Source organism: Bactrocera oleae, chromosome 3, assembly GCF_042242935.1.
Source record: "Bactrocera oleae isolate idBacOlea1 chromosome 3, idBacOlea1, whole genome shotgun sequence".
In the NCBI taxonomy this organism is placed as follows: domain Eukaryota; kingdom Metazoa; phylum Arthropoda; class Insecta; order Diptera; family Tephritidae; genus Bactrocera; species Bactrocera oleae.
The window spans coordinates 22,729,866-22,756,337 of NC_091537.1; the positions used below are offsets into that span (position 1 = coordinate 22,729,866).

The 26,472-nt window shown below is 37.9% G+C and overlaps 1 protein-coding gene across 18 annotated transcripts in view; it reads left to right on the forward strand.

Annotated features, from left to right (window-relative positions):
• kis (chromodomain helicase DNA binding protein kismet) overlaps positions 1-26,472 on the forward strand; it is a 76,459-nt gene that overhangs the window by 5,212 nt on the left and 44,775 nt on the right. For all 18 annotated transcript variants that reach the window (XM_036366696.2, XM_036366697.2, XM_036366698.2 and 15 more), the window contains exons 2-4: positions 16,351-17,070; positions 17,276-17,608; positions 17,715-26,389. In XM_036366696.2, coding sequence (XP_036222589.2) covers positions 17,027-17,070; positions 17,276-17,608; positions 17,715-26,389 — 9,052 coding nt within the window. In that variant the 5' untranslated portion in view covers positions 16,351-17,026. The remainder of the gene's footprint in view (positions 1-16,350; positions 17,071-17,275; positions 17,609-17,714; positions 26,390-26,472) is intronic.

A 26,472-nucleotide genomic window follows, 5' to 3' on the forward strand; every position in this document is an offset into this window, starting at 1 on the left:
TGTGGTAAAACGTTTGTAAGACGATTGATTACTTGCAAAAAGAGCAGCGTAAAGACGATAACCGCGGAATGGCACAATAGACCGACCGGTAAGTTTTATTTAGAGATTTCGATTTTTAGATACGTTTTTTGATCGATTCAAATGTGTATCTATACACAATATATTGTACACATATGTATGTAACTATATATTTATATGATGCATGTACATTTGTATTGATTTACACATAAGCCATATGTACAAACATTCGTTTATACATATATAATACCTACATACTTTTGCATGTATTATAATAAGGCATCTATTTCAACGGTATGCGTGTACAGTTTTCATACATTCGCTATCGGCAAACCTGCAATTACGGTTTGCTTAGGCGAATCGTGAAATTTCGAGAAATTTACGACAATGGTCAGGCAGAAGTTGCTTTTTAGAAATAATTATGTATCTTTAACTGTAGCACACGTATTAATAACAACAACTACACATGCATACATACAGGGGCAGCAGCAAAAACAAAAACAAAAAAAGTAATCGTCGAAAACGACGATGAATAACAACATCAAGCGCAAGTGAGAAACGAGCGGTGTGGCAAATAGCAGCAGCACCAGCAGAGCCAACAATAAAAACAACAAAAGCAACAATAGTATTGCCAAAGCACAACTACAAACACACACACATACATACGTAAATATGGTATGCCACACAGATACACCCCTGCAGTTGTTCTATGCACATAAGGGTGGTGCGCAAATAAATTCTTTACATTATTTACATACATATGTACATATGTATATGCAGTTAGGAAAATTATGAAAAAATAAAAATTAATATTGCACAATTTGAAAGTATCATAAATTTTAATTTTAATTAAAAGTGAGATACATAATTTCAAAAATAATATCTTTTTACAATTCTAACAATAGTTTGTTCAGTCTGTTCCCTATATGTAATATTGTCGATAATCTTGACCATATAGTTTGTTGGTGATACAAGATAGCGATATAGATTTTGGACTTTTAACGAATTTCTACAAACTTTTTTGGATTAAACAATGTTTAAATATAGTATTATTAAATATCTAATTTTTATCCCAAAATCGTCATCAAATCTAATTTTTCATCCAGCATGTTGACTCAAAATTCAAACTCTAATACTTAAGTCTAATCTGTTTTAAGGGATTACAATTTTTTGCAATCTGGTATTTGGGATAAAAGTTTTAAAAATAATTTTTAATTAACAGTTTTCGTAATTACAAAAAACAAATTTATTTTAAATTACAATAGTATACAAAAGTAGAACATAGAGAAGAAATATACCGCATATGCATATTAGAAAATTTATTGTTTCTTTCACATGTAAATGTTTTGACTAGAGAGCAGAGGTCAACTATAGTCTAATACGTTTTTGAACAAAATAGTCTACAACAAATGTTTTTTTTTATTTTGACCACGCAATTTAGTACCACCTTAGTATAAATACACACTTGCATATTAGTCTCCGAGACATACCAAGCCACACGTGTTTGTATTCATATTTATGTATATTTGTATATGCGTCGCTACGCAGATGTCGACAAAAATTGGCTGACTGACTGGCTGCTTGTGCTGTTTGCCTTTTAGTGGGGAGGGCGGGTATATATACCACAGTCACATACATACAGACATACATGCATGCTAAGGCATATGGATGGAAAGGTGGCTAACAAGTAAGCGTTCGCCATAAATGCGACGGCGCAGGCAGTATTGGCGAAAAAAAAATGTGAAAAGAAAAAATTCAATCAACTCTTTAGATAAAAAACAGCGGAACAATAGCAACAATATCAGGCATAACAACAACAACGTCAACATAGAGGACGGCAAAATTTTAGCGATATGCACACAAATATTGTAGACATACTTATATTTACGAGAGAGCGAAAATGGTGAATAAAAGTTTAAAAAATAATAGTATAAGTACAAAGATAGCAACAGCAGTAAAAGCACTAAAAAATTGCGACTCTGCCGCTGTCGGGATATGAGAAGTGGATCTCATAATGGTGCTGGTGGTGGTATCGCCGTCGTCGAATATCTTTTTGTTGTTGTTATGTCGCGTTGCTCAAGAGAATCGACACGGTTTCGCTCTATCATCGTCCGGCTTGCATTTTGTGGAATGGTTGGCGGGCAAAACGGGTCGCGCAAACCTTTTCGGTTGTTATCGTTGTTGATTCGCTCTTTCATTTGTCTATTCGTTTGTAAATTTGCAAATTAGAGATGCCATCTGGGGTGATTATCAAAAGATGCAGCATGCAGGTGCTACAAAAGTAACTACTTTTCTATTGATTTTTTGGGAAGTTTCTAAAAAAAATTGTAATATTCTCAATTTAAATTTGTTAAAATAGTTAAGTAAAATGTTGCTGCGGTGGAACCCCAGGCAATTTGTGAATTCGCGCAGTGCTTATATTTTTTTGACTCCAAACAGTTTCCGGTTATAGGCAGAAAATATTAAATTTATAAATCACTTAATTCGTTGCATATCTATAAGAAGGCTAGGTTAATAACCTGTCAAGGTCACCTTTTCTATAATATGTCAGCTTTAGTAAGTTTATTGGGTCTTGTCTGCCAATATCAAAGTTAAGTTTGTCACGAAGTTTGTAGCGCCCAACGTCGAAACATCGGAGACCCTCTAAAACATTGTACATGCGTATATAAATGATCATATGCCGAGCTAAGCCGATTTTGCCATATCGGCTGTCTATATATACGCGATATCAGTTATTGAGATATCAATCTGAAATTTTGCACACGTCCTTTTCTCCTCAAGAAGTTGCTCATTTGTCGGAACCGTCGTTAGCGGACCACTATAGCTTAAACCTCCCATACATACTTAATGATCAAAATATAGTGCTTATATGGAAAACTTTTTTATTTGACAAGATATCTTCACGAAATTTGGCATGAATTATTGCCCAAGGCAACGGTACATTCTCCAAATATATTGTTTAGATCGCACCACTATAGCATATAGCTGCCATACAAACTGACCAATAGTTCTTGTAAAGAAACTTTGCTATTTATGGAGTGTATTATAGTTTCGGTATAACTCAAGTTAATATTTTTTGCAAAAGATCAAAGTAAAAATTATATTTCAAATTATATCGCCGATATGGCTTTTCTTTTGCATAAGCGTTTAAAAATAAATGAATGCATATTAAATGAATAGATTGGCAGCTCTGCCCCGCCTAAACAAAAAAAAAAATGACTTCGAAGTAATAAAATTTATAGAGTGGCTACGTGCAAATGAGAACAAACACTCAACCGCCACTACAAGTTTTGCAGCAACAAAAGAGGCAATATCAACGTCCCACCATGCGGAGACGTATCATTTCTTGTTCGTACTACATTCGCCTCAATCTTCGCCAATTGACTAACCGTCGACAACTAGTCAATCTTCTTTTCTCCAGGCAAATGCTTGTGTCGAAGCCGTGAGTAGTGGGACAAGAATGGCGAGACATCTTGCAATTGCAATGGAAAATTTTATTTCTTTTCTTTTTTTTTGGTCTTTGCATGGTGTAAGATATGCTAAATCATTCAACTACAGTTAAGAGCATACGTATTTTTCATCAAATGTTGCACTCTGTATCAAAAATGTATACCAGTGCATGTGTGTATATGTAATTGTGTGCGTGTATGTGGTATGGATGGCATGCCCAATAAAATTAATAGTTGTTTGTGTATTTTCATTTCAGACAAAAACTGTTTATAGCGCGAAGCCATTGTTATATAAAATGCCACTCAAATTCGTTTAGCGAGCGCACAAGAAAATGTAACTTAATTTTCTTTTTGTATCTATCACTTTAATTCCCCATCTCCATCAACGTAATCTCCTCATCTGCAGCGCATTCCATACAACAATTATGAGTAGTAAGTACGTTCTATGTACCACCACTTTTTTTGTTTTAAGGTGCCTGTCGCGACAATTCACCTCTGCAGATCAGAGTTGCCAACTGCGTGTTGTAGTTGATAGCATGCACATTACAGCCGTATTTTATAATTTGGATTTAATGATTTTAGTTGATGTTTTATACCTGGAACAGGGTATCTTTAGTTTGCTACGAAGTTTGTAACACCCAGAAGGAAACGTCGGAGACCCTGTGTATGTGAAGGGTCTACCAACAAGAACGACGTGATGTTAAGATGAAATAAAATACTCAAATTTGCTCAAAATGGGCCTGTTTTTCTGTTATGCAGATAATTTTATGTCATTTATGATTTAAACAAAATGTCGGCCAAATGGCCACCACGGCTCCTTTTGCATACCTCCACCCGTTTACGCCGATTTTCGATGATCCGGTGCAGTATTTCGACTGAAATTTTGGCTTTGGTGTGCTGAACATTGTATATGAGCTCCTCGACCGTTGCTGGTTGAATGGCGTAAACCTTTGATTTAACATAACTCCCAAGGAAATAAACTAGAGGCGCCATTAAGCCAGAAATGGGCCTCATCTGAAAAGATGATTTTTCGATAAAAATACAAGATATAGAGCCACCACGAGCTGTAGACGCTGTATATATAAATGATCAGCGTGACGAGCTGACACGAATTAGTTCCTCAGTTTTTGAGATATCGCCAAGAACGTACTCTTTTGTTGGAACAGCCGATATCGAACCACTATAACATATATGTGGCTGTTATACTAACTTAACGATCCAAATCAAGTCCTTGTATGGACAACTTTTTTATTTGGATAGATACCTTCATGAAATTGGGCAAGGAATATTATCTAAGTCAGCGGTGCAATCTCAAACGAATTGGACCACGGAATATTTTTTCTTAAAATTCTTTATGTAGCTGATGGCAACCCTTTAATACAACATGTTCGTTACTTTCCATTTGCATTTTAATTCGTTGATTAAGATAGTTGCAAGAATGATTAAATAAAATTATAAGTAGTGAACGAAGGAACATAGTGAGATGATAGCGAAAAACGTAAAAATTTAGAAAAAATTGAAAGAAAATTGACATCTATAGTAGAAAGTATTTTTATTTTTGTTAAATATTATTAAATCATCGATATTTTCATAGAATATTCGAAAATATTATTATATAAACTTGTGAAACGATTTAAAATTCGATTAAAATTTCTTGTTATCAAATCATTTTAAGCAAAATCATTACTTCGGCTCGAACAGAGCACAAGTTTCTACTCTATCTTTCCTTAGCGTCTGCTAATCATATATTCCCTTTTTATTTTTCCTGATTCACACATTGATAAGTTTATCATTTAATTTTATTTAACATTTTTCTTTTGTCTTCCCAACAAAAATTTTGCCGGTGTTTTCGTGCTTATTTTTTCGCTTTTATTTCAAGTGTCTTGCCTGTAGTCCGTCGAATGACTATTTATGCTCGTCTCTGTTTTGTCTACGTCACCGTCCTAAACGTCAGCCAGCGCCACTTTTATACCCAACACATGCAGTTTCGTGTACCCCTTTGACGGGGCTCTCTGTTTGGGGAATCTCGTAGTTCCTCCTGCCGTCACTTGCCGTTTTGTCATTCATACCTGCACGTGATTGTCGGTTTGCTTAGTTTTTGTCCGTTCATTTCCTTTTGGATCCACGTTTTTGTATCACGCTGTCTTTTTGGCACGTTCTCTTGTTCGGCCTTTGTGCACGCACTACCTCGCCTATTCAATTTGGTATTTTATCTTACTTTCTTATACTTCAATTCTCTACATATGTATGTACTTTTGGTTTCCTTTCTTTCATTTCTTTCGCACATTCAACATGCGACTATCAGTGGTTGCCATGTTCTCATTGTTTTATGAACTCACTCACACACACATATATTTATTGCCTGTATCTGTGTGTCTGGCAAAGTTTTTGCACTTTTCTCTCTCTCTCGTTCATTTCACGTTCTCGAGCTCTCGTGGCATTTCCACGTTTTGTGCGGCTCGTCACACGATTGCCGGTCGTTGGACATTCGTCTGTACGCTGCTTATGGTACCGCTGCAGCGGCACTAATATTTTCTCGTCCGCCGTCGGTGTGTCATTGCCGTCTGTTTCGTCTGGTTAGTTTATACAAGTACTCGTCGTGCTTTCGGCATTGTTTTGCTGTTTGTTTTCGACCGATTTGTTATTGTTTGCACACCTATTTTCGACTTAATTTTGTATCTTTTATAAAATAATGTGCAATGCAAAGAGGAATTGATGATCGTAATGTTTTATAAAATCGCATTACAGTCGAGTAACTAAGCAAACACATTTGTATAAAATATAAATAGCGAAGTATTTGGGTAAAATATATTACCCATTTATTTAATCGGTCGATTTTAATTGTGATGCCGCCCACGACCAGAGACGTTTTGTTTTTGCCAATTTATTTAAAATTCTATTTTGTGCTTTAAAATACATTTGTACATCTGTTTAATTTCGATTTAAAAAGTTGGCTCATATGAACTTGTAACACAATTTAGATCGAGTAAAAATTATGTTTGAGTTAAAGAGATCTTCAGAGATATACAGATTTTGAACAACCTCAATTATCAGTGAGATTTTTCATAATACTGACAACTTAGTGTCCAATGTTTTGTTAAATATTTTTAGCAGCAGAACGGAATACCATACTTTGTAAAATTCTTTGTTTTAACCTTTGAACTCTAATCCCTACATTTGTGTAACGCCAATTAAATGGGAGTCATCTTTTCTCGCTATTGGAGAGCTATTCACATCACTTTTCATCATTAGCGCATGACTTTACAATGTCACAGGATCTAGCTACCTACAGGAAAAGCAGATTAGCTGCGAAACAAATCAGCATTCACTAGGCTAGAACCAGGTGTTATTTGACCGTAAAGACTTTTCGACAAGGGATAAATTTAATGATCGATTTGTCTGCCGAACTATAGCTAACCACCACATTAGGGTTGTTTTTAATTGCGTACCATAGACGAACTTGAGATGAAATACAACACTTTTAAAAGTAAATTTGATATCTATTGAATTTCCTCCTCATAATTGGCATTCTTTCTTATTTAATTTCGTTTCCTTTTACTAAATTTCTCTACTTTAGTGAAATCAAAAACTCCTCTTTTTCTTCGTTTTTAGGGGAGTGGAAAACAAAACAGATTTTGTCCAGACCGTAACAATTTTTTTTATCAAGAAAGCATTGGTAAAAAGATGTAACAAAACATACCTCTAAATGAAAAAGAGTATTGAGCTTAAAGGAGGAGTGGGGTTAATTCGTACAAAAAGAGGCATGTTTTTGTGGATTTTTTGAAGTATGACATATAAAGAATGATACGTAAAATTTTAAAAATACGCCAGTCGCAGCAATCATTCGAACGTGTCTCGGAAAAAAGAGGTTTAGGGGCTTCTCCTGTATTAGTGCTGTATCATCCGAAATCGAAAAATCAATATTTATTCATTAGATAATAGTTTTCCCCAGTAAGGAAGGATTTCGCGTGATGCTCTGCGAAAAATAAATCAGTTAATTTGTTTCTGTAAAATAAAAATTTTAACAATTTTGAAAATTATGTTACCTCGTAAATTACGTACAGAAATAGAAATTCAAAGGATCGCTGCAGCAGTTTTGAAGTGATGAAGCTACCGACTTTGGCGAGTGTGTTGTGGGAAAACGCTTTAAAGTTTTGAAATCTGATGTAAAACGTCCCTTAAAGACAGGTATAAAAATACTCTTAACTTCGTCCATTTCGTCTAATCGTCCGAAATTTAAAACAACCTCTTCAATAACGACATAGAAAAGTTCACTTTTCAAAATGTGAAGATCAGGATCAGATTTTTACTACCTATTTTGTGATTTAGTAACACACATAAGTTTTTCACCTAAAATGGCCACATGATATTAACACCGATGAAAAGGTTACCCACAATTTTTCCTTAGCTCCAAGTAAAGATGTAAATATTTCCTCTGAAAACCAGGTATGGAAAATATCCTTTGCATTAGTAACAACTACTTAAAAATTGGTTGGAATCGGTTGGTATCTTGCGATGATGTCAAAACACTATATATCAATATCCGGTGATCTTTTTTATCTCCTTTTTAACTGTCGAACAGTTGGGAAGCAGATGACTTAGCTTTTTCCATCTTATATATAATATTTTTTTTTTACTAGTACATATAATCTGAAATGGACCTTAAGGGTTTTAGGGTGGATATCGGATTTACCTTTAGTAATAAATTGATCAATTACCACCTAGCTGGAAGCAAAAATAATAATAAAAAAATATGGTTTCCGTAAAGTGCACAGCACTACCACAGCACTTAGCGTCATAAACACCCATACAACGTTATTAGAAGACATCGAACAATCCACGCTCCCTCCAGGCCTGAAGAGGTGGCCCATGAACTATTTGAGCTGTCAGCTCCGATAAGAAGAAGAATTAAACAGAGGGTTCTGCAGGGTGGTGTACTTTCCGAAAGTAAACAGCTATCTTTCGATCTTTCTCGTTTCTTCTATATCCATATTTACTAGCTGGACAAGGGAATACTTCTTGATCTACTTGATCATAATCAACTATCAACACTATAAACAACCCTGAGATTTTAGGTATTACATCCGACAACCTGTCCTCCTTCCTCCTTATACGACCGCGATTACTCAACTGGATGTACTTCTGATGCAACAAACTTTAGAGACGCATTGACGACCATTCACAGTGGAACAAAGGTATTGACTTCACCGACTTCGTCTCAGTGAATCGCATACTTCGAGCCAAACCACCATCCATCGCAGACGAAGAGCTCGAGTTACCGCGAGAATCTAGAGCGACCCTTTCGCAGCTTTGTTCTGGGTACTGTAGCGGGTTAAACTCCTACTTATCTAGAATCGACCCCGACATACCAAATATATGTATGTCCAGCATGAAATGAGTCCCCGCCTGACTCTAACCACCTATTTGGGTGACCAGCGAATCCAACTCATCTACCACTCTTCTTCCTATGGTCCGACCCCGTTTAAACAGCACGAATTCTAAGCTTCTCGTTAGATTACTTCGACGACAACCAACCTAAGCGGGGACTAGACAACCGCTACCACAACAACACCAGCAGAGCATTGGCTAATTTAAAAATCGACCCAAATTTACATTTCACCAAACCTCTTGAGTTTTATTGGCCATGTTTGCATTTTATGAATTCCATTTTCGGATGTAAACAAAAAAACAGCTAAAAAATTAAAATTTTACCCATTGGTGATCCAAAGTTTGAACATATTCGCCCTCTAATGTCAAGTTTTCTTAAGTATCGAATGTAACCGGCGGCAGGTATGGAATATACATCAATTAAACTAAAAAGAAACTTAAATATAACGGTAAATTGTGCAACAATAGATTCGTAATAAATTATACTTGTACACTTTAGCAACGATTGTGACGAGCATAACTTTGGTTCAAAAAATCACAAAGTATACATATATATAAATATAAATATATATGTATGTATGTATGTATCTAGTTTCTGTTTGTTGCGAAACTTTTAAGGAATGCGATTCAAAATTTTGCACAATTGCAAATGAAATATGCAACACCATATTGAATACCACGGTGGTGCTTAGTGAAGACGCAAACCCAGTAACGACATTTGGCCTATGCATTTACACCAACCGACCAACAGAGTAAAAGGCCGACCGTCCCTGTGATTGTTATGCTATAATTAGCTCTTTTAATGTCTGTTTTTGGTTGGCGATTTCGTTGTGCTGTGCCTTCGTTTTTGTTGCTCCAAAGCAAAGGTAATTGAACTCTTACACTGAAGCTGTGTCTTCACCACTTGCCAACGTCGGCGTTTGCTTAGTAAGTAGTACGAGTATACATATGTATGCATGTATGTATGTATGTACATATGTACTTACATTCAGTTAGTGGATTGACATTACCTGGCGTACTAGTTGTATGTGTGGCTGACGTTCGTCGTTGTTGTAGCTCGAATATGGCATCGTAAAATTTGTCATATTTTTATTGTCTCCTATTTTCAAAAAATATTTATTTGTATTGAGTACATACAAACATAAAATAGGAGTTTTGCAATTAGTTGCAGCAATTTCATCGCAGAGTAACTAATTTGATTTCTGTTAATTTCTGAGCCGGTGAGAGTCTAGCGACAAGAAAGGCCGGGTGAACGAACTATTTTTTTTGTTTTTTCTGTTATTTTTTTTACATTTTTCTTTCGTCTATTTTAATTCCATTTTGCAAAAATTGTTAAATCATAGTTGACTCGAGTTGAGTTGAGCTGGGCTGAGCGCGTTGGTTTGCCGAGTTGAGCAAGCTAGTAAAAAATAATAAAGCTTAACTGCAATGAAGCTAACTGTGGGTATTTTGTGAATAAATACAGATATACTTATTATATATATATACATAAATACAAATGTAGTTATGTTTACAAGTATTTGCTTATAGGTACAGCGATACCTTTGGTTAATATTTTATATTTGTATGTATATATGTATATGTTTGTGTGTTTGTGCGGGAAATTCATTTAAACATACATACATTTACGCTCATAACTCTAGTAGCGCTGCCGGCAATAAGTCCATACGAGACAACTCAGTTTTACGTCGTTGCTCACAGTTAGCTAGCCCTCCCTCTGCCGGCCGGCCTGCCTGCCTGCTTTACCTGGGCTATTCGTATAGCCTGTACAACACTATTTGTAGTTACTTACTTTTGTATTAGCTGCTAAAATGCTGTTTGTTGTTGTTACAACTATCCAATACTCACTTGTTCATGTTTCTTTTGTTGTTGTTGTTGCTGTTGCTTTGAACGCCGTTGACTGGCTTATGATTTCATTTGATTTTCTTTCGTTTTGCATTTCGTATTCTCGGCTTTTTTTTTTATTAATATTAAAAGTAACTGTGTTCAACAAATACTTCATGCCAATTTTTCTTGTTTTTGTTAACCGTTACGAGTGCACATTCGTGTTGTTGTTGTTGTTGTGTCGTTCCCATTGCTTTTTTTATACCTGTAGATATGCATACATACATACATGAATACATATGTATGTATGTTTGTGTGCTTTTACATACTGGTTCTCAGCTAGTTCTGTCATTCAGGTATTGCAGATATTTATATTTTTATAATATATAAAAGTATTTAAAGGTGTTTGCCAACAATATGTCTTTGAACATGCATATGCTTGGCTGTTTGTACGTTTGTTTGTTTGTATGTGGAATGCGTCTAGTTAATTGAGTATTTCGTGCGATAAAGTAACAAATATTAAGAAGGCTTTTGCTTACTTTAATTACTGCTGTGCTAAAATTGAAATTGCTACTTCGAATTCTATAGACCAGGTTAGATAACTATTGAAAGCAAAAAAAAAATCATATTAGGATGAAACCCGATGGAAATGAAAGAATAAGAATAAAATAACAAAAATGAAAAAAAATATTTGCGGACGAATTGAGGTCGTGAAAAAAACTACAAGTGAAATGGAAAAAAGTTATATGGCAAAGTTGTAGGAAATAAAAACATCTACAACTTTTGTAATAGCATATTTTTCAGCTAACCTCAAAATTTATATGAAAAATTAAAATAAAGTTTTTAGTAACGAAAAGATCTCTAAGTCTCTCAAGATTTATTAGAAAAATAAAAATAATCCAGTTTTTGGTTTTTCATTTTTAGCTTTTACAGACATTTTTGTTTTAAGTAATTTATAATATATACTTATTTTTCTCCTTATTTTGACTTAATAACGAAAAATCACCTGAATTTTCAATCAAAAATTCTCACGTCAAAATATCAGATTTTACTTAAAAGTCAGTAGGCTTTATGTTCGTTGAAATCTATACTTTCTAATGGTATAAATAATATTTTCTATGATACATTTTCTCTGAGAATGCTATAAAAACAAGATTCAATTCTACTTTGATTTGTTTCACTTATAATATGGAGCCGATATTAAGGAGCTTCCATGTTATCAGGATTTATAAATACATTCAGAAAAATTTTTTATATAATATTATAATAAATTCTTATTTGGAAAAAAGCAAACAATAAAAAAATTTTGCAAACATTTACACATGCATACATACATACGTTTTCAACATTTTTGTTTTTGTTTTTATTATTTTTTACTTTTAGTTTATTTGCTTTTATATATTTTTTTAAATTTTTTGTTTTTATTTTTAGTTTTTTTGTTTCTAATTTTTTGTTTCTAATTTTTTGTTTTTTAATTTATTGTTTTTATTAAATTGTTTTTTTTTTTTTGTTTTTTGTTTTTTATGTCATCGTTTACATCACATACATATGTATATGCATTTTAATTTAGTTTTAGTTGTTGCTTATGCAGTTCAATCAATATTACTTTACTATACATGTATTTTCTTTTCGAGCGTAACCAAATTAAAAGTACAGTCAATCACCATCGCTACCGCCGAAGTCAGTGTGCACAATTCCAATTTCAGTGGATTTTTCAAAAATGTATAATTGAGCATGTCAAGCCCATACATACCAACAATAATAATAATTACAATAAAACAGTATTACGAAAAGTAGAAAAAAAGGCGACCAAACGAATGAGAGAGCTGGCAAGTTGTGATGTTTAGCAACAACAATTGCAAATTAGTGGTATGAAAATAAATACATACATACCTATGTATGTATAAGTGTATTTGCAAATTATACATCAAGGCACATATGCATACATATTATATATGCATGCTTGTAGATATGTGTATATGTATGTATGAATGCAGGCGCAGTTGTAATCATACAGGCAGGGTAGTGTAAGCAAAATGGATTGAATTTTCGCATACATTTTATATACAACATACATATTTACATACATTATGTATGTGCATATGTATATATTTTATTTATGTATATGATTATAAAACTAAGTTTCATAAAAAATGACTATGTTTTATATTTTGTGCCTCTGAATGGGCGTGAAGTGTCAACTTGTTTTATTTCTCAAATACATGAAAGGAAACGCCAGGAATATTCTTTTAAACTCGTTTTCAGTTCTACTAAGTACTAATCACCCAACCATGTTGACGTTTAACAAAAGCTTGTCATTCAAAATCTCTCCGTGCTATATAGAGTCACCATAGATTAAATAGTACAGTTTGGAATTCTTTCCAGATTTCCACGTTGGCAGTGTTAAGACCGGTAAACAGTGAAGTCAGCTCAATTAAAATTGCATTACATCTAAAAGTACTCAGGCCGCCAATAATAATACGAGTTTATAGATATCTATATATTTTTATACACTGAAAAGGTTCACTATGTTTGTAACACCCAGAAGGAAACGTTGGAGACCCTATAAAAAATATCTGTATATAAATGATCTGAGCCGATTTAATTGTATATAAATGATCTGAGTCGATTTAATCACGTCCATTTTTCTGTACGTCTGACTGTCTGTATATATACGAAGTAGTCCCCCAGTTTTTGAGATATCGATCTGAAATTTTGCACATTGTATTTTCTTCACATGAAGCTACTGGGCTGTCATGCTTACTGAACGATCGGAATTAAGTTCTTGTGTGGAAAACTTTTTTATTTTAAAGCTATCTTCAAAAATTTTGACATGGATTATTGTCCAAGGCAACGGTGAAATATCCGAGCAAATTGTACAGATCGGACCACTATGGCATATTGCTGCCATACAAACTAATTGATTAAAATCAAGTCTTTGTATGGAAAACTTTTTTATTTGACGAGATATGTTCAAGAAGTTTGGCATTGATTATTGTCTAAGGCAATGGTGTTTAGATGGGACCGCTATATAGCCTATAGCTGCTTTTTATTTGAGTTTTAAGTGTTATGGCATATGTTATCTTGCTAGATCCAGATAGTACACATTTTTTCATTGTTTTAATTTGTAATCTAGAGTGCCTTAAAATATTTAAATTTTAGGGCATATATTATTGATTCCAAAATATCTAGGTTATTTGATTAATGAATCACATATATGTATACATATGTATGTACACTATATATACGTACATAAATACCATACGTGCGATAAAATATTTCTCAATTACAACAATTTAAAAAGTTCCATATTAATTATGCTGCCTTCACTTTATATTGACAATTATTTATTTAATTATTTAAGTGATTCAATGCTTCGAGTAAATTAAACATGTATTGCTAATTTTATATTATATTTTTATAAATAAAACACAATTAATTGAAATTACTTATTGTAAAAAGTTATGCTAATGAATACTTGAATAATATACATACATAATGCATGGCACCGCAAAGTTCAGCTAAATGTTTCGTATATATTATATCTTTATCTTTATATATATGTATGTGTGTACATATCTAAGTGCTTCTAAATAATTATGTTGTATATTTAAACATAATATGTACATACACACATGTATGTATGTAAATAAGTGTTGCGCATTTATTTAATTTATTTTTATTCCTTTTGAACAGTCATGACTGTACTATGTGAAGATTATAACCTGAAACAAATATTTATATCGCATAAAAATACTTACATACATACAAATGTGTATATAAGTAGTTTTGCATTAAAATATATATACATATATAGTTTTGGGTAGTGTGAAATTGCATTATCTTTAGGGGGCAATGCTGTGCGTTTATGTTAATTAAAATATTCATAAGCGTATAGCTTTTCCCCTTAAATGTTTTTGCGCTAACGACAATCAATACACATTTTTATTATTATGTATAACATGATCAATACTATAAACATTCTTTTCAACATATTAATTATTATATTTTATTTATATTATTTATCGTTGATAATATTTGTCTGAACTTCGCCTTTTACTACCGAAAAAGTATATTACTTAAATATTATATTTTTCCTCATTCGTTCCATAATCTCAAGCCGTTTGAGTTTCGTTTAGTGTAATTTCGTTTACTTTGTGCTGTCTTAGAAGATCATATGTAAAGGCAATGCTTCTGTCATGGATTTCAGATTTTCTTCAGTTTCACAGCTCATTCGGTAGTATTTTCATAGAAATTTCTGTCTCGTCCTTTGGATGTCGATATTAATAGATTATTTCAATAATATTTCCACTGCACTTGCTTTACAAATGATTACAGATTACAGACCTTAGTAAAAATATATTTTTGTAAATAAAATGGATTTTTATTGGTTTCATTAGTCTTAGTTTCTGTATTGAGATAACTGTACACGATTTTTATAGGTTTTCTGCAAACTAGGTACCTTTGTTAGATTTCGAAATATTTCGTAATAGCGCTAGCTGGCCAAAATGGCTATTTTAATACAATATGATTGCAGAATTTAATTCGTGCTTACAGGTGAAAAACGAAAATATAGTGATCACCGGGTATAGTGAACGCTAAAAAAAGTGTATTTGAAGTAGAACAGTAGTAGAAGTTTATCGCAAGTTCTTTGTCATTCTCGATATAGTTTTTTTGTTTTTACAGATTTCTTATGTCATTTTGTGCTCCAAAATTTGTTTAAAAATTTAAATTATGTAATAGAATTTGATGAAAAGAAAAGATATGCCAGGATAGGATTCAACTACTTGTATATGAGAAAATAACATCGAAGCTCAAAATAGCATTAATTTTGACGTTTCAAAAATTTATTTACTCGAACTTTAGAGGTTAAAAAAAAAAACAAAAAATATTTTATGAGATGCCAAATTCCTACCCAAAAAGGTTGAAAATTCGAAAAAAGTCGATTATAAAAAATCAACGCGACTTGAAGCAGAAAGAATTAAAGGCTGATTAATACCTTTGTTAATTTAAAATATTGTATTAGTTGACGACTATTTACGCTCTATATTTTATAAAATAAAGAGGCGATATTAAGTGTACCAGGAAGTCAAAGAATTTAAATAATATTTACATATATACCTATATTCGATTCGATTCATTTTTCTGGTTTAAAAAAGAGTAAGAAGATTATTATTTCTTTTTTAAGGTTAATGTTTTGGATGATCCATAAAATCAATAGTTTTGAAATATTTAGTTCACTATATTCAGACCCGACTATATGTACAAACATTGCTATAAATATAACAAATTATAACTTTTTAAACAAATGTACACGTATACCATTTAATTTCAGTAAGTTAGTTCTATTTAATGTGCATGTGATGAGTACATGCAAATGTAATATACATTTTTGTATACACATGTATGTATGTGTATATACATATGCATAAATATAAAAATGTTGGAAAACTAAGTTTAAATTTTTCTTTTTTTTTACTTGCAGGTTCTGCTCATAAACGCACACACACATACACTTCAACATATGGCATAGAAATTGAACAACGCTCTGTCGTCTACATATATGTATTATATATATTGCACAACAAAAAAAAGAACACATATTTGCCTCCGCAAATTTTGATCGATTATTTTTGGTTAATGTGTTGACTAATTGAATTTTTTCTTGCAGCTTTGAATGATATGTCACGGCAAAAAATGTCAAAGGTCCCAACTACTTTGTTTACATTGGAAAATAATCTCAAGCAAATCGTTTTGAATAATTAATGAAAATATTAAACCAATAGATATTTTAACAAATTTCGAAAGACACATTTGTAGCCAATTTGTATGGCTAAAACACGTGAATAACACATACATACATAAAGAGAGATTGTGTTAGATAAAGAAAGAAAGAGAGAGAAAGGAAGACGAGTACATAATATATATGTTGATACTTAATTTTATAAAGGCAACGCGTATCGTGAATGCACTGACATAAACCAATCCTCAATTGAAATATTGGAAAGGGAAATACTCCCATTTTCCGCATACAGACAACTACGCAAATAAAGGATATCAAAGTTTATCGACTAAAAATACACACACACATACATACATTTATATATACACATCCATTTCCTCCCTCCTGTATTGGCGGGACGGATAGAAAAACATTTTGATGCTACCTTTAAACGGATGAGCGTATATCTAATAGAAGGAGCGTGTGTGTTGAGAGGTTTGCATTATTGCAGCAAGAATCGATCAACAGGCTCCGAACTAGTTTACCACGTGAATTGCATTTAATAATTTAAGTGCAAAGAACGTGGAGCAAAAAGGGTTTTGATTTTTCACGTTCGAAAAATCAGATGGATGGAAATGCACAAAACATGTTTCACGGAAATCATCAAGGGTGAGTTTGCCAACAACCTACATAGCGATTAATATACATATGTTTAATTAAATCAAAAAGATATAAACATTAAAAAAAAATTTTTTTTTTTTGAAATTAAGATATGTATGTATATATTTTCGTTTGCTTTATATTGTATAAGCTGTTTCTTATTCTCAACTATTTACTCTCGAAATATTGAAAACTCCCTCTTTACTACCTGCAGAGACCCGTACTATCGCTATGATCCCTCAGCTGCAGCAGCAGCTGCTGCGGCGGCAACACCGCGTGCGATGGGACCGCCGGGCGCCTATCCGCCCCGTCACCGGGCTCCGCATCCGCTGCAGCAACAGACACAGTATCCAACGTATCAACCGACCGCGGATAACATCTATGGACTGGCGGGTGCTGACCAGCACGGCCTTGGTATGGGCGATTTAGGGGGCTGGGGTGCAGCGCCAAGTCAGGTCGGTGCTTATCCAGGTTCTGGCTTGAGCGCGTATGGCCATCCCCAAGCAGCACCACCCACACAGCAGCGACAGCCTACCGCACAACCAAGGTAAGTAATTATGAAAATTTTTATTGCAAAAAACAACAACTATAATAGCGATCTTTCCGCACAAAATTCTTCACCAAAATTAATTACTTTTTATTTGCATTAACAGTTATCGTCAGCATATGCCAACCTATGGTCAGCAGGATCAACAAAAGTTAGCATATGCATCGCAGCAAATGGGCATCGGCGGATTACTGCAGCAACCCGGACCAACTGTTAGTGCTGCCGGTTACGGCGCCTTGTCACAGACACAACAACCGCAGCAACAACAAGCGCCTGCTCCACAGCAGCAGCAGCAACCAAACCAGCAGCAAGCTCGTCTGCCGCATAACTATCCACAGGCACCGGGTCAACATCCACTATATCCAGTCGCACCAACATCAGCGGGACAAACTGGTGCATCTGTGCCGGTACCAGGCGGTCCACAGGGTTATACGCATAGTCCTTACGGTAATCCTATGCAACATCAGTCGAGTCGTTCTGCTCAACATGTCCCATACGGTCATTTGGATCAGACAAATCCTTATGGTCAACATGTGCCAACATCGGCTGCACCGACTAGCGTACCAACGCATCACTTAACTGCACAGCAGCAGCAGGCTGGACAGTTGGGTGCGCACGCACCACCCCACATGGGACCGGGCAGTCAGCAGCAACAGCAGCAGCAACAACAACAGACTCCAACTGGCTTGCCGCATAACAGCAATACAAGTCAGTCGTCATTGCCTCCAGGTTTGGGTGCGCCACAACAGCAACAGACCACCTCGCATATGTTGCAGAGCCAACAACAGCCACAGCAGATCCAACAGCAGCAGCAACAAAATCATGTTGGTCTAATACAGCCGCCAAATCAACATCAGCAGCTTCCAGGCGCTGGTTTGCCGCCGTCGCACAGTATAGGAGTGCCACCAAGTTACAGTAGTCATCATCAACAGCAGCAACAACAACAGCAGCAGCAGCAGCAGCAGCAACAACAACAGCAACAGAATCAGCAGCAACAAAGCAATGTACAAAGTGTACAATCCGCCGCAGCGTCATATTTGTCCTCAGCCAAGCATCAGGCTACGTCATCACAGTTATCATCATCGCCACAATACCGCGCACCATTTCCGCAATTATCGCCACAAATGTCACCGCGGCCACCGACAATGTCACCGCATCCGCAAATGTCTCCGCGGCCCGGCATGTCGCCAGCTAAACCGCCACCACAGTCGCAAACGCAAGCGCAAACACAACAGCAAGTAAACTCACCCAATCAGCAACAGCCGACTCATCACAGCATTTCCGGAATGGTTGGTCTTACACCGCCACGTCCACAACTACCAAATACTGGACCGCCAAGCTCCAAATCTAGTGGTGGTCCACCAGTTGTCAACACCTTACAAGCACTTGAACAGATGGTTATGCCAACGCAGGGCGTTATGTCTGGTCCGGGCGGTGTACCAATGGAATATCCATCAGCCTATCGTCAGGCATCTAGCCACGCCACAATGTCACCGATGGGGCCACGCATGCCGGTTTCACCACAAAATCACCTACAATGGAGCCCACATTTGGGCTTGCCACAGCCACAAAACCCCTCTCCATTGAATGTCAATAGTGGGATGAGTTCACAGTCACAGTCCCAGTTGCAACTCCAACAGCAACAAATGAATTTATATGCCCAAGCACAGGGCATGACCCATCAGCAGCCACCGGCTGGACATCCATCATCTATTGGACCGCCGCAACAGCAGCAGCAGCAGCAGCAACAACAACCATCACAGCAACAAGCGCAACCTCCCCAACCACAACAACAACCTCAGCATCAGCAATTGAATGAGCAATTACAGCATTCCATTAATGATATTGTGGGTAGTGGTCATCAACATCAGCAACAACAACAGCAGCAACAACAACAACAACAACAGTTGCAACAGCAGCAGTTGCCGTCTATGTCACCTATGCATACACAACAGCAACAGCAGCAGCAACAACAACAAGTATCGCCCTCTGCGCAACAACAGCAACAATTGCATCATCAACCACCTGGCTTACCAAGCATCCATCATTTAGGTCATCATCAGCTGCCACCAGCTACAGACCATACTACTGCCTCGCTTATGAACAGAAGCGCGTCTGCACATGACCCCACAATTGGTGGTATACCGACTTCGCAAGCGCAGCAACAACAACCGACTCTTGTTCAGACGCAGCTACAGCAACAAACGTCGCCACATCAGCAACAGCAACAATCGCCCCATCAGCAGACTATGCTGCAACAGCAGTCCCCAAGACATCACCCACAACTATCACCACACAATCCACCCCCGCCACAACAACAAATGCATCAACCATATCAACAGCAGCACAACCATCAGTTGCTTGGCGATCCGTTTGCTGCAATGTTAACGGCGACGCAAGATGCACCAGCGAGCCTCCAGTCGAGCCTACAGCAGCAACAGATTTCACAATTGGAGTCACAGCCTCCGCCGACGTCAACGCCTACGCAGACACCGATTCAGTCGCAGACACCGATTCAGTCGCAGCCGCAACATCAGCCACAGGCGCAACCACAGCAACAGCCATTACCACAACAGCATCAACAACAACAACAACAGCAGCAGCAACAGCAGCCAACGCAGCGTGAAGCACAGCTGCCGATAACCCAGCCGTCTATGTCTCCAGCGCATATTTCGTCACCAATGGCATCGAGCCCAACTGTGACAGCGCAACAACAACAACTTCAACATCAATCGCTGCCAATACAACAGCAGCAGCAGCCACAACAACCCCCAACACCGACATCAACACCCTCACATCATTTGGCTAACATTCTCAACGAGACAGCGAACTCGAACGACTCTTCCACATTGGCCGTAGTAGCTAACGAAAGCAACAACAGCAGCAGCAATAGTTCGACCAACAGCATAGTCAACAATCAGCCCACCTCAGTGCATGACAGTAATTCGCAAAGCTCGATCAACAGCAGCCATCACCAGCAGCAATCAATGTCGGGCATTGATAGCCTCGGTAATGCGGTATTAAACAGCAACTCGAATTCCGCCACAGCCACAGGACATGGGGGCCTGCTGGACAGCGCTGGCGCCAGTCTTTTCGACAACAATTCGATGTCTTCAACAAGCGCCGCCGTAGCTGCAGCATCTTCGGCAGCCTCAGCTGCGGCTGCCATGCTCGACAGTAATTCGCAATCATCATTTATAGGCGCTGCCACGAATATTAATGATTTCGAAAGTGACAGCAAGCTACAACAACCAATTCCTGAAAATAAGAATGTTGAAGATGTCACGACACAGCAATGCGTGGCAGAGCTTCCTTCCAATGAACAGTCGACAGAAAACGGTTTCAAAACACACGACACAACTGCCGATGTTACAAAGCCTTTGGAGGAGGAAAGCGTGTCCATCAAATCGTGCAATGCAACTATTGCAGATGTAGAAATGCAAGAAGAAAGAATTAAGTCGTCAGATACCACAGTATCTGATGTACTGCTGGAGCAAGGTAAATGTTCAGAAGAGACGCTCTCTGCTACAGAAACCGAACCGCAATTGCCAATAGTTACTGAGCAAACGCCCACACAGACAGTGCTGCCACTAACGGAGCAAACTCCGACGCCAGCACAGCAAACTCCGACGCCAGCGCAGCAAACTGCCGCGCCGACAACAACAGTCGGTGATACCATGACCCAAATCACTGCTGTACCAAGTGTGACAACGGTGGCAACAAATCCACCACAACAAACATTCTCGCAAACACCGCCTCAGATGGCGGCTATGCTACCACCAACTATATTGGCTCACCATCCTATGGCCAATACACCCGGCATGACTGCTATGGGCTATGATGGTACGCAACAGTTGATGATGCCACCATATGGTGCACCCGTGCCACCGCCGGGTCACATGTATCCGCCCTATCCGATTTTACATCAGCAAGAAATTGCGGCATTGCAACAGCAATTACAAGAAATGTATTGTATGCCACCGACAGGTCCCGATCATCAGGAGAAAATTGTGCGTCTGCAAGAACGTTTGAATATGCTGCAACAACACGAGCTAAACGATCAATGTACTGGAGCTGGACCGCAATGTGTTCTCTACCAGACCAGCGGTATGCCTGCATTGTATGGCAGCAGCAGTGTACTCCACAGCCAAATGATGGTTGAGAGTCCACAAGTGTCCAGCACCACCGGTCGTGGTCGTGGCAAGGGTGCCAATAAACCTCGCAAACCACGCACCAAGAAGGAAAAAGCTGCATTGCAACAAATGCAACAACCCAACAGCGATATTATGGACATAAGTGGCAACATAATGCCACCAAATGCGATTCCAACAACTCAATTGCCTGTTTCAGAAGATTGTGTGACCCAGGGTGCTGGCGATACATCGGTTGTCGGAATTCTTGAGTATAATGAAGGCAGTGGTGACCACTCGCAAGACGTTGTGCACTCTGCTAACGAACTTGACACATCTACGGATGATGCAGGAAAGAAAAAGAAGCCGCCACGCAAGCCGCGAGTACCAAAAGATCCAAATAAGCCACCGCGTGATCGCACACCTAAAGCGAAAAAGATAAAAGACGGTGAACTTAACTCAAGTGAATCTCTCGCTTCAATACGCCGACGTAGCGGAGCCAAAAAGAAGAAGAATGGTGAAGACGACGAAAAGGCTGAAGGCAGTGAAGCTGAGGATAATAAGCCGCTTTCTGTATGCAAATCAGATGCCGCGGAACAAAGCGGTAATGCCACAAATGATGCATCTGATGGCGGCAATAAACCTGAAACTACAACATCTGACGATCCCAATAGCGAAGTCAAATCTACCAATATTGAAGGTGATGCGCCTGATTACGATGATATACCAGTGTCAAAGATACCAACAACGCGTTCAAATATTGACGATGAAAAGTCTGCAGAAGCCGGTGATGAAACTATAGACTCAGTACCCGATTCTGCGGGCGATTCCGCAACCACGCCAAGTCGTAGAAGCAAGAAACGTTCAGGTGGTCGTAATCGTGGTAATAACAGCGATGACGCCACCTACACCACACGTCGCAGAGGTCAACTCTCTGCACGGGCACTTAAGAAACGCCGTAATCGCGGTCGGATCGTACCCGAATCAGATGGTGAGGATGACACGCTAGCTAGCACGCCCCCGCCATCACCGCCACCCGACTCCGAAACGGACACAAATAAACGACGGTCTTCCCGTAATACCCAACGAAAGAAGTATATTGATGATGTAATGTTGCGATTCTCCGACGATGATTCGTCCTTAATGGCTTCTCCGGTTAAGAAAGAAAAGAAAAGTTCGAACGCAGCAGCAGCTGCAGCGGCTGCGGCAGCCATAGCACCACCGAGCAGTGATGCTGACAAAGATGCCAGTGCTGCGAACTCCGGTGCAGAAGGCGAAAGCGCCACTACCGATGAAAAGCCTTCAACAGGAGAAGCTGAAGACGGAACAGCGACCGAGGCGAGCTCCAGTACAGCAACGGATAAAGAAAAGTCGACATTAGAAGCGCCTCCACCACTATCTTCTAAGCCAAACTACGTGTATATCAATACCGGCGATGAGGATAGTATGGTAGTGCAGTATGTATTGGCGGTGCGAATGGGAAGACGTGAACTTATTCCGGACCCACCACCAACACAACCCAAGGAAGAGAATGACGCAAAAGAAGACAACAAGGATGATACCACTGTTGAAAAATCCGAAGAAGCAGGTAAAGATAAACCGGCTGAAGACCTGAAAAAAGATGGCGAGGATTCAGCTGAAGAAAACAAAATGGATGTGGATGCTGAAAAAATAGAAAAAGAATATGAAAAGACCGATGCCATCGAAAATAACGTGGAGAAAGTAAAGGTTTCTGACAAAATGGAGACCGACGAGAATGTTAAAAGTAATGATGTTGCAGAAGAGATAGAAAAGGAAAAGGAAAGTGAAGATTCCACAATGGATTCTAAAGATGTTGAAGTCAAAGATAGCGAAAATAAAGATGAAAATGATGCCGCTAAAAATGAAGACGAAAAGAATGAGGAAATGGCAACAGAAAACGAAAAAGAAACATTAAACAACGTGGACGAAGACAAATCCGAAGAGAGTATCGCTGATAAAGTAGAAGTACCAGAGAAAAATATTGCTGAAGACAAAACTGACACAGAGAGTAAAGATACAGCAAAGAAAATGGATGTTGACGAGGTGGAAGCTAAAGTTGAAGCCGAAAAACCCGACGAGTTGATTAAGCAGGACTCGGACGAAAAAGATGACATTTCTGAAACAAAGGATCTCAAAGATGGTGAAGCTACATCCGCAACTAAAAAGGATGAAGACAATGAAAAAGATAGTGAAAGTGGCAAAGAGGAGGATAAAAAAGATAAGAACGATAAAGATAAAGATGATGATGATGATAATGATAAGAGCAAAGATGCTGATTCCAGCACAACAAAACCAGAACCAGTTTATATCGACGTTGAAGAGTTCTTCGTTAAATATCGCAACTTTTCGTATCTGCATTGCGAGTGGCGCACCGAAGAGGAGTTGTTCAAAGGTGATCGCAGAGTAACTGCCAAGATACGCAGATTCCAGCAGAAACAAGCTCAACAAATTAACATTTTCGACAGCATCGAGGAAGATCCCTTCAATCCCGATTTTGTGGAAGTCGATCGTGTATTGGACATGTCTGTGCACACAGATGAAAATACCGGCGAAACGACAAAGCATTATTTGGTAAAATGGAAGTCTTTGCCTTACGAAGACTGCACATGGGAACTGGAAGAGGATGTGGATGACGATAAGATTGAGCAGTATATGCGTTTCAACAAATTACCACCACGTGCTGAGTGGAAAAATAAAAAACGTCCACACCCCGAACAATGGAAGAAACTCGAAAAGACTCCAGTCTATAAGAGTGGCAATACGTTGCGTCCGTATCAGTTGGAGGGTTTGAATTGGTTGAAGTTCTCGTGGTATAACTCACACAACTGCATATTAGCTGATGAGATGGGTTTAGGCAAGACTATACAGAGTTTAACATTCGTACATTCGGTATACGAATATGGCATACGTGGTCCCTTCCTTGTTATTGCACCGCTATCGACCATACCGAATTGGCAGCGCGAGTTTGAAGGTTGGACCGATATGAACATCGTAGTCTACCATGGTTCTGTAACGAGCAAACAAATGATACAAGACTACGAATTCTATTATAAAACCGAAAGCGGTAAAGTGCTTAAAGAGCCCGTAAAATTTAATGTATTAATTACAACATTCGAAATGATTGTTACTGATCACATGGACTTGAAATCTTTTAATTGGCGTTTGTGTGTCATCGACGAGGCACATCGTTTGAAAAATCGCAATTGCAAACTGTTGGAAGGGCTCAGACAATTGAATTTAGAACATCGTGTGCTACTCTCCGGTACACCATTGCAAAATAATATAAGTGAGCTGTTCTCTTTGTTGAATTTCCTCGAGCCGAATCAATTTTCTTGCCCCGAAGAATTCATGCGCGAATTCGGTAGTCTGCATACAGAAGAGGAGGTGAACAAATTGCAAGCTCTGCTGAAGCCAATGATGTTACGTCGTCTCAAAGATGATGTTGAAAAATCGCTTGCTCCCAAGGAGGAAACTATCATCGAAGTCGAACTCACAAACATACAAAAGAAATACTATCGTGGTATTTTGGAACAGAACTTTTCTTTCCTTAAAAAAGGCACCACCTCGGCGAATATACCCAATCTCATGAACACCATGATGGAGCTGCGCAAATGCTGCATACATCCGTATCTGTTGAATGGCGCTGAAGAGCAGATCCAATACGATTTTCGTGCGCAACATGGCGATGATCCCGAATCGTATTATAAAAACCTCATACAATCCGCTGGTAAAATGGTGTTGATTGACAAACTGCTGCCAAAACTGCGAGCGAATGGTCACCGTGTGCTGATTTTCAGCCAGATGGTGCGCTGTCTGGATATATTGGAAGACTATTTGGTGTATCGCAAGTATCCATTTGAGCGTATCGATGGACGCATTCGCGGTAATTTGCGTCAAGAGGCTATCGATCGCTACTCCAAGCCCAGTTCAGATCGTTTTGTTTTCTTGTTGTGTACCAAAGCTGGTGGCTTGGGTATTAACTTGACTGCAGCTGACACAGTAATCATTTACGATTCCGATTGGAATCCACAGAACGATCTACAAGCTCAAGCGCGTTGCCATCGTATCGGTCAGCGTAAAATGGTAAAGATTTATCGTCTGCTATGCCGTAATACATACGAACGTGAGATGTTCGATAAGGCTTCGCTTAAATTGGGCTTGGATAAAGCTGTCTTGCAATCAATGAATACACACAACTCTAAGGACGGTAGCAACAGGCAGTTGTCGAAGAAGGAAATTGAAGATTTGCTGCGTAAGGGCGCCTACGGTGCTGTAATGGACGACGACAATGCTGGCGATAAGTTTTGTGAAGAAGACATTGATTCGATTTTGAAAAGGCGCACACAGGTTATTACAATGGAATCTGAAAAGGGTTCAACATTTTCGAAAGCCTCATTTGCTGCCTCCGGCAATCGGTCAGATATCAAAATTGATGATCCCGACTTCTGGACCAAGTGGGCCAAGAAAGCGGATATTGATCCGGATGCTTGTGAACGTGACGAAACCGAAGATCTTGTGCTCTCAGAGCCGCGCAGACGCACGCAAATTAAGCGTTATGGTCATGAGGATGTCATGGAAATCAATTCCGATGACTCTTCGAATGATAATAGCGATGAAGAGGGTGGCATAAGTAAGTATGAAGCTGAAATTTGTTTTGTTTTGATTCTTACTTAGTGGTTTAGTAGCTTCAAAAATTTAATTTACTAACCGTAA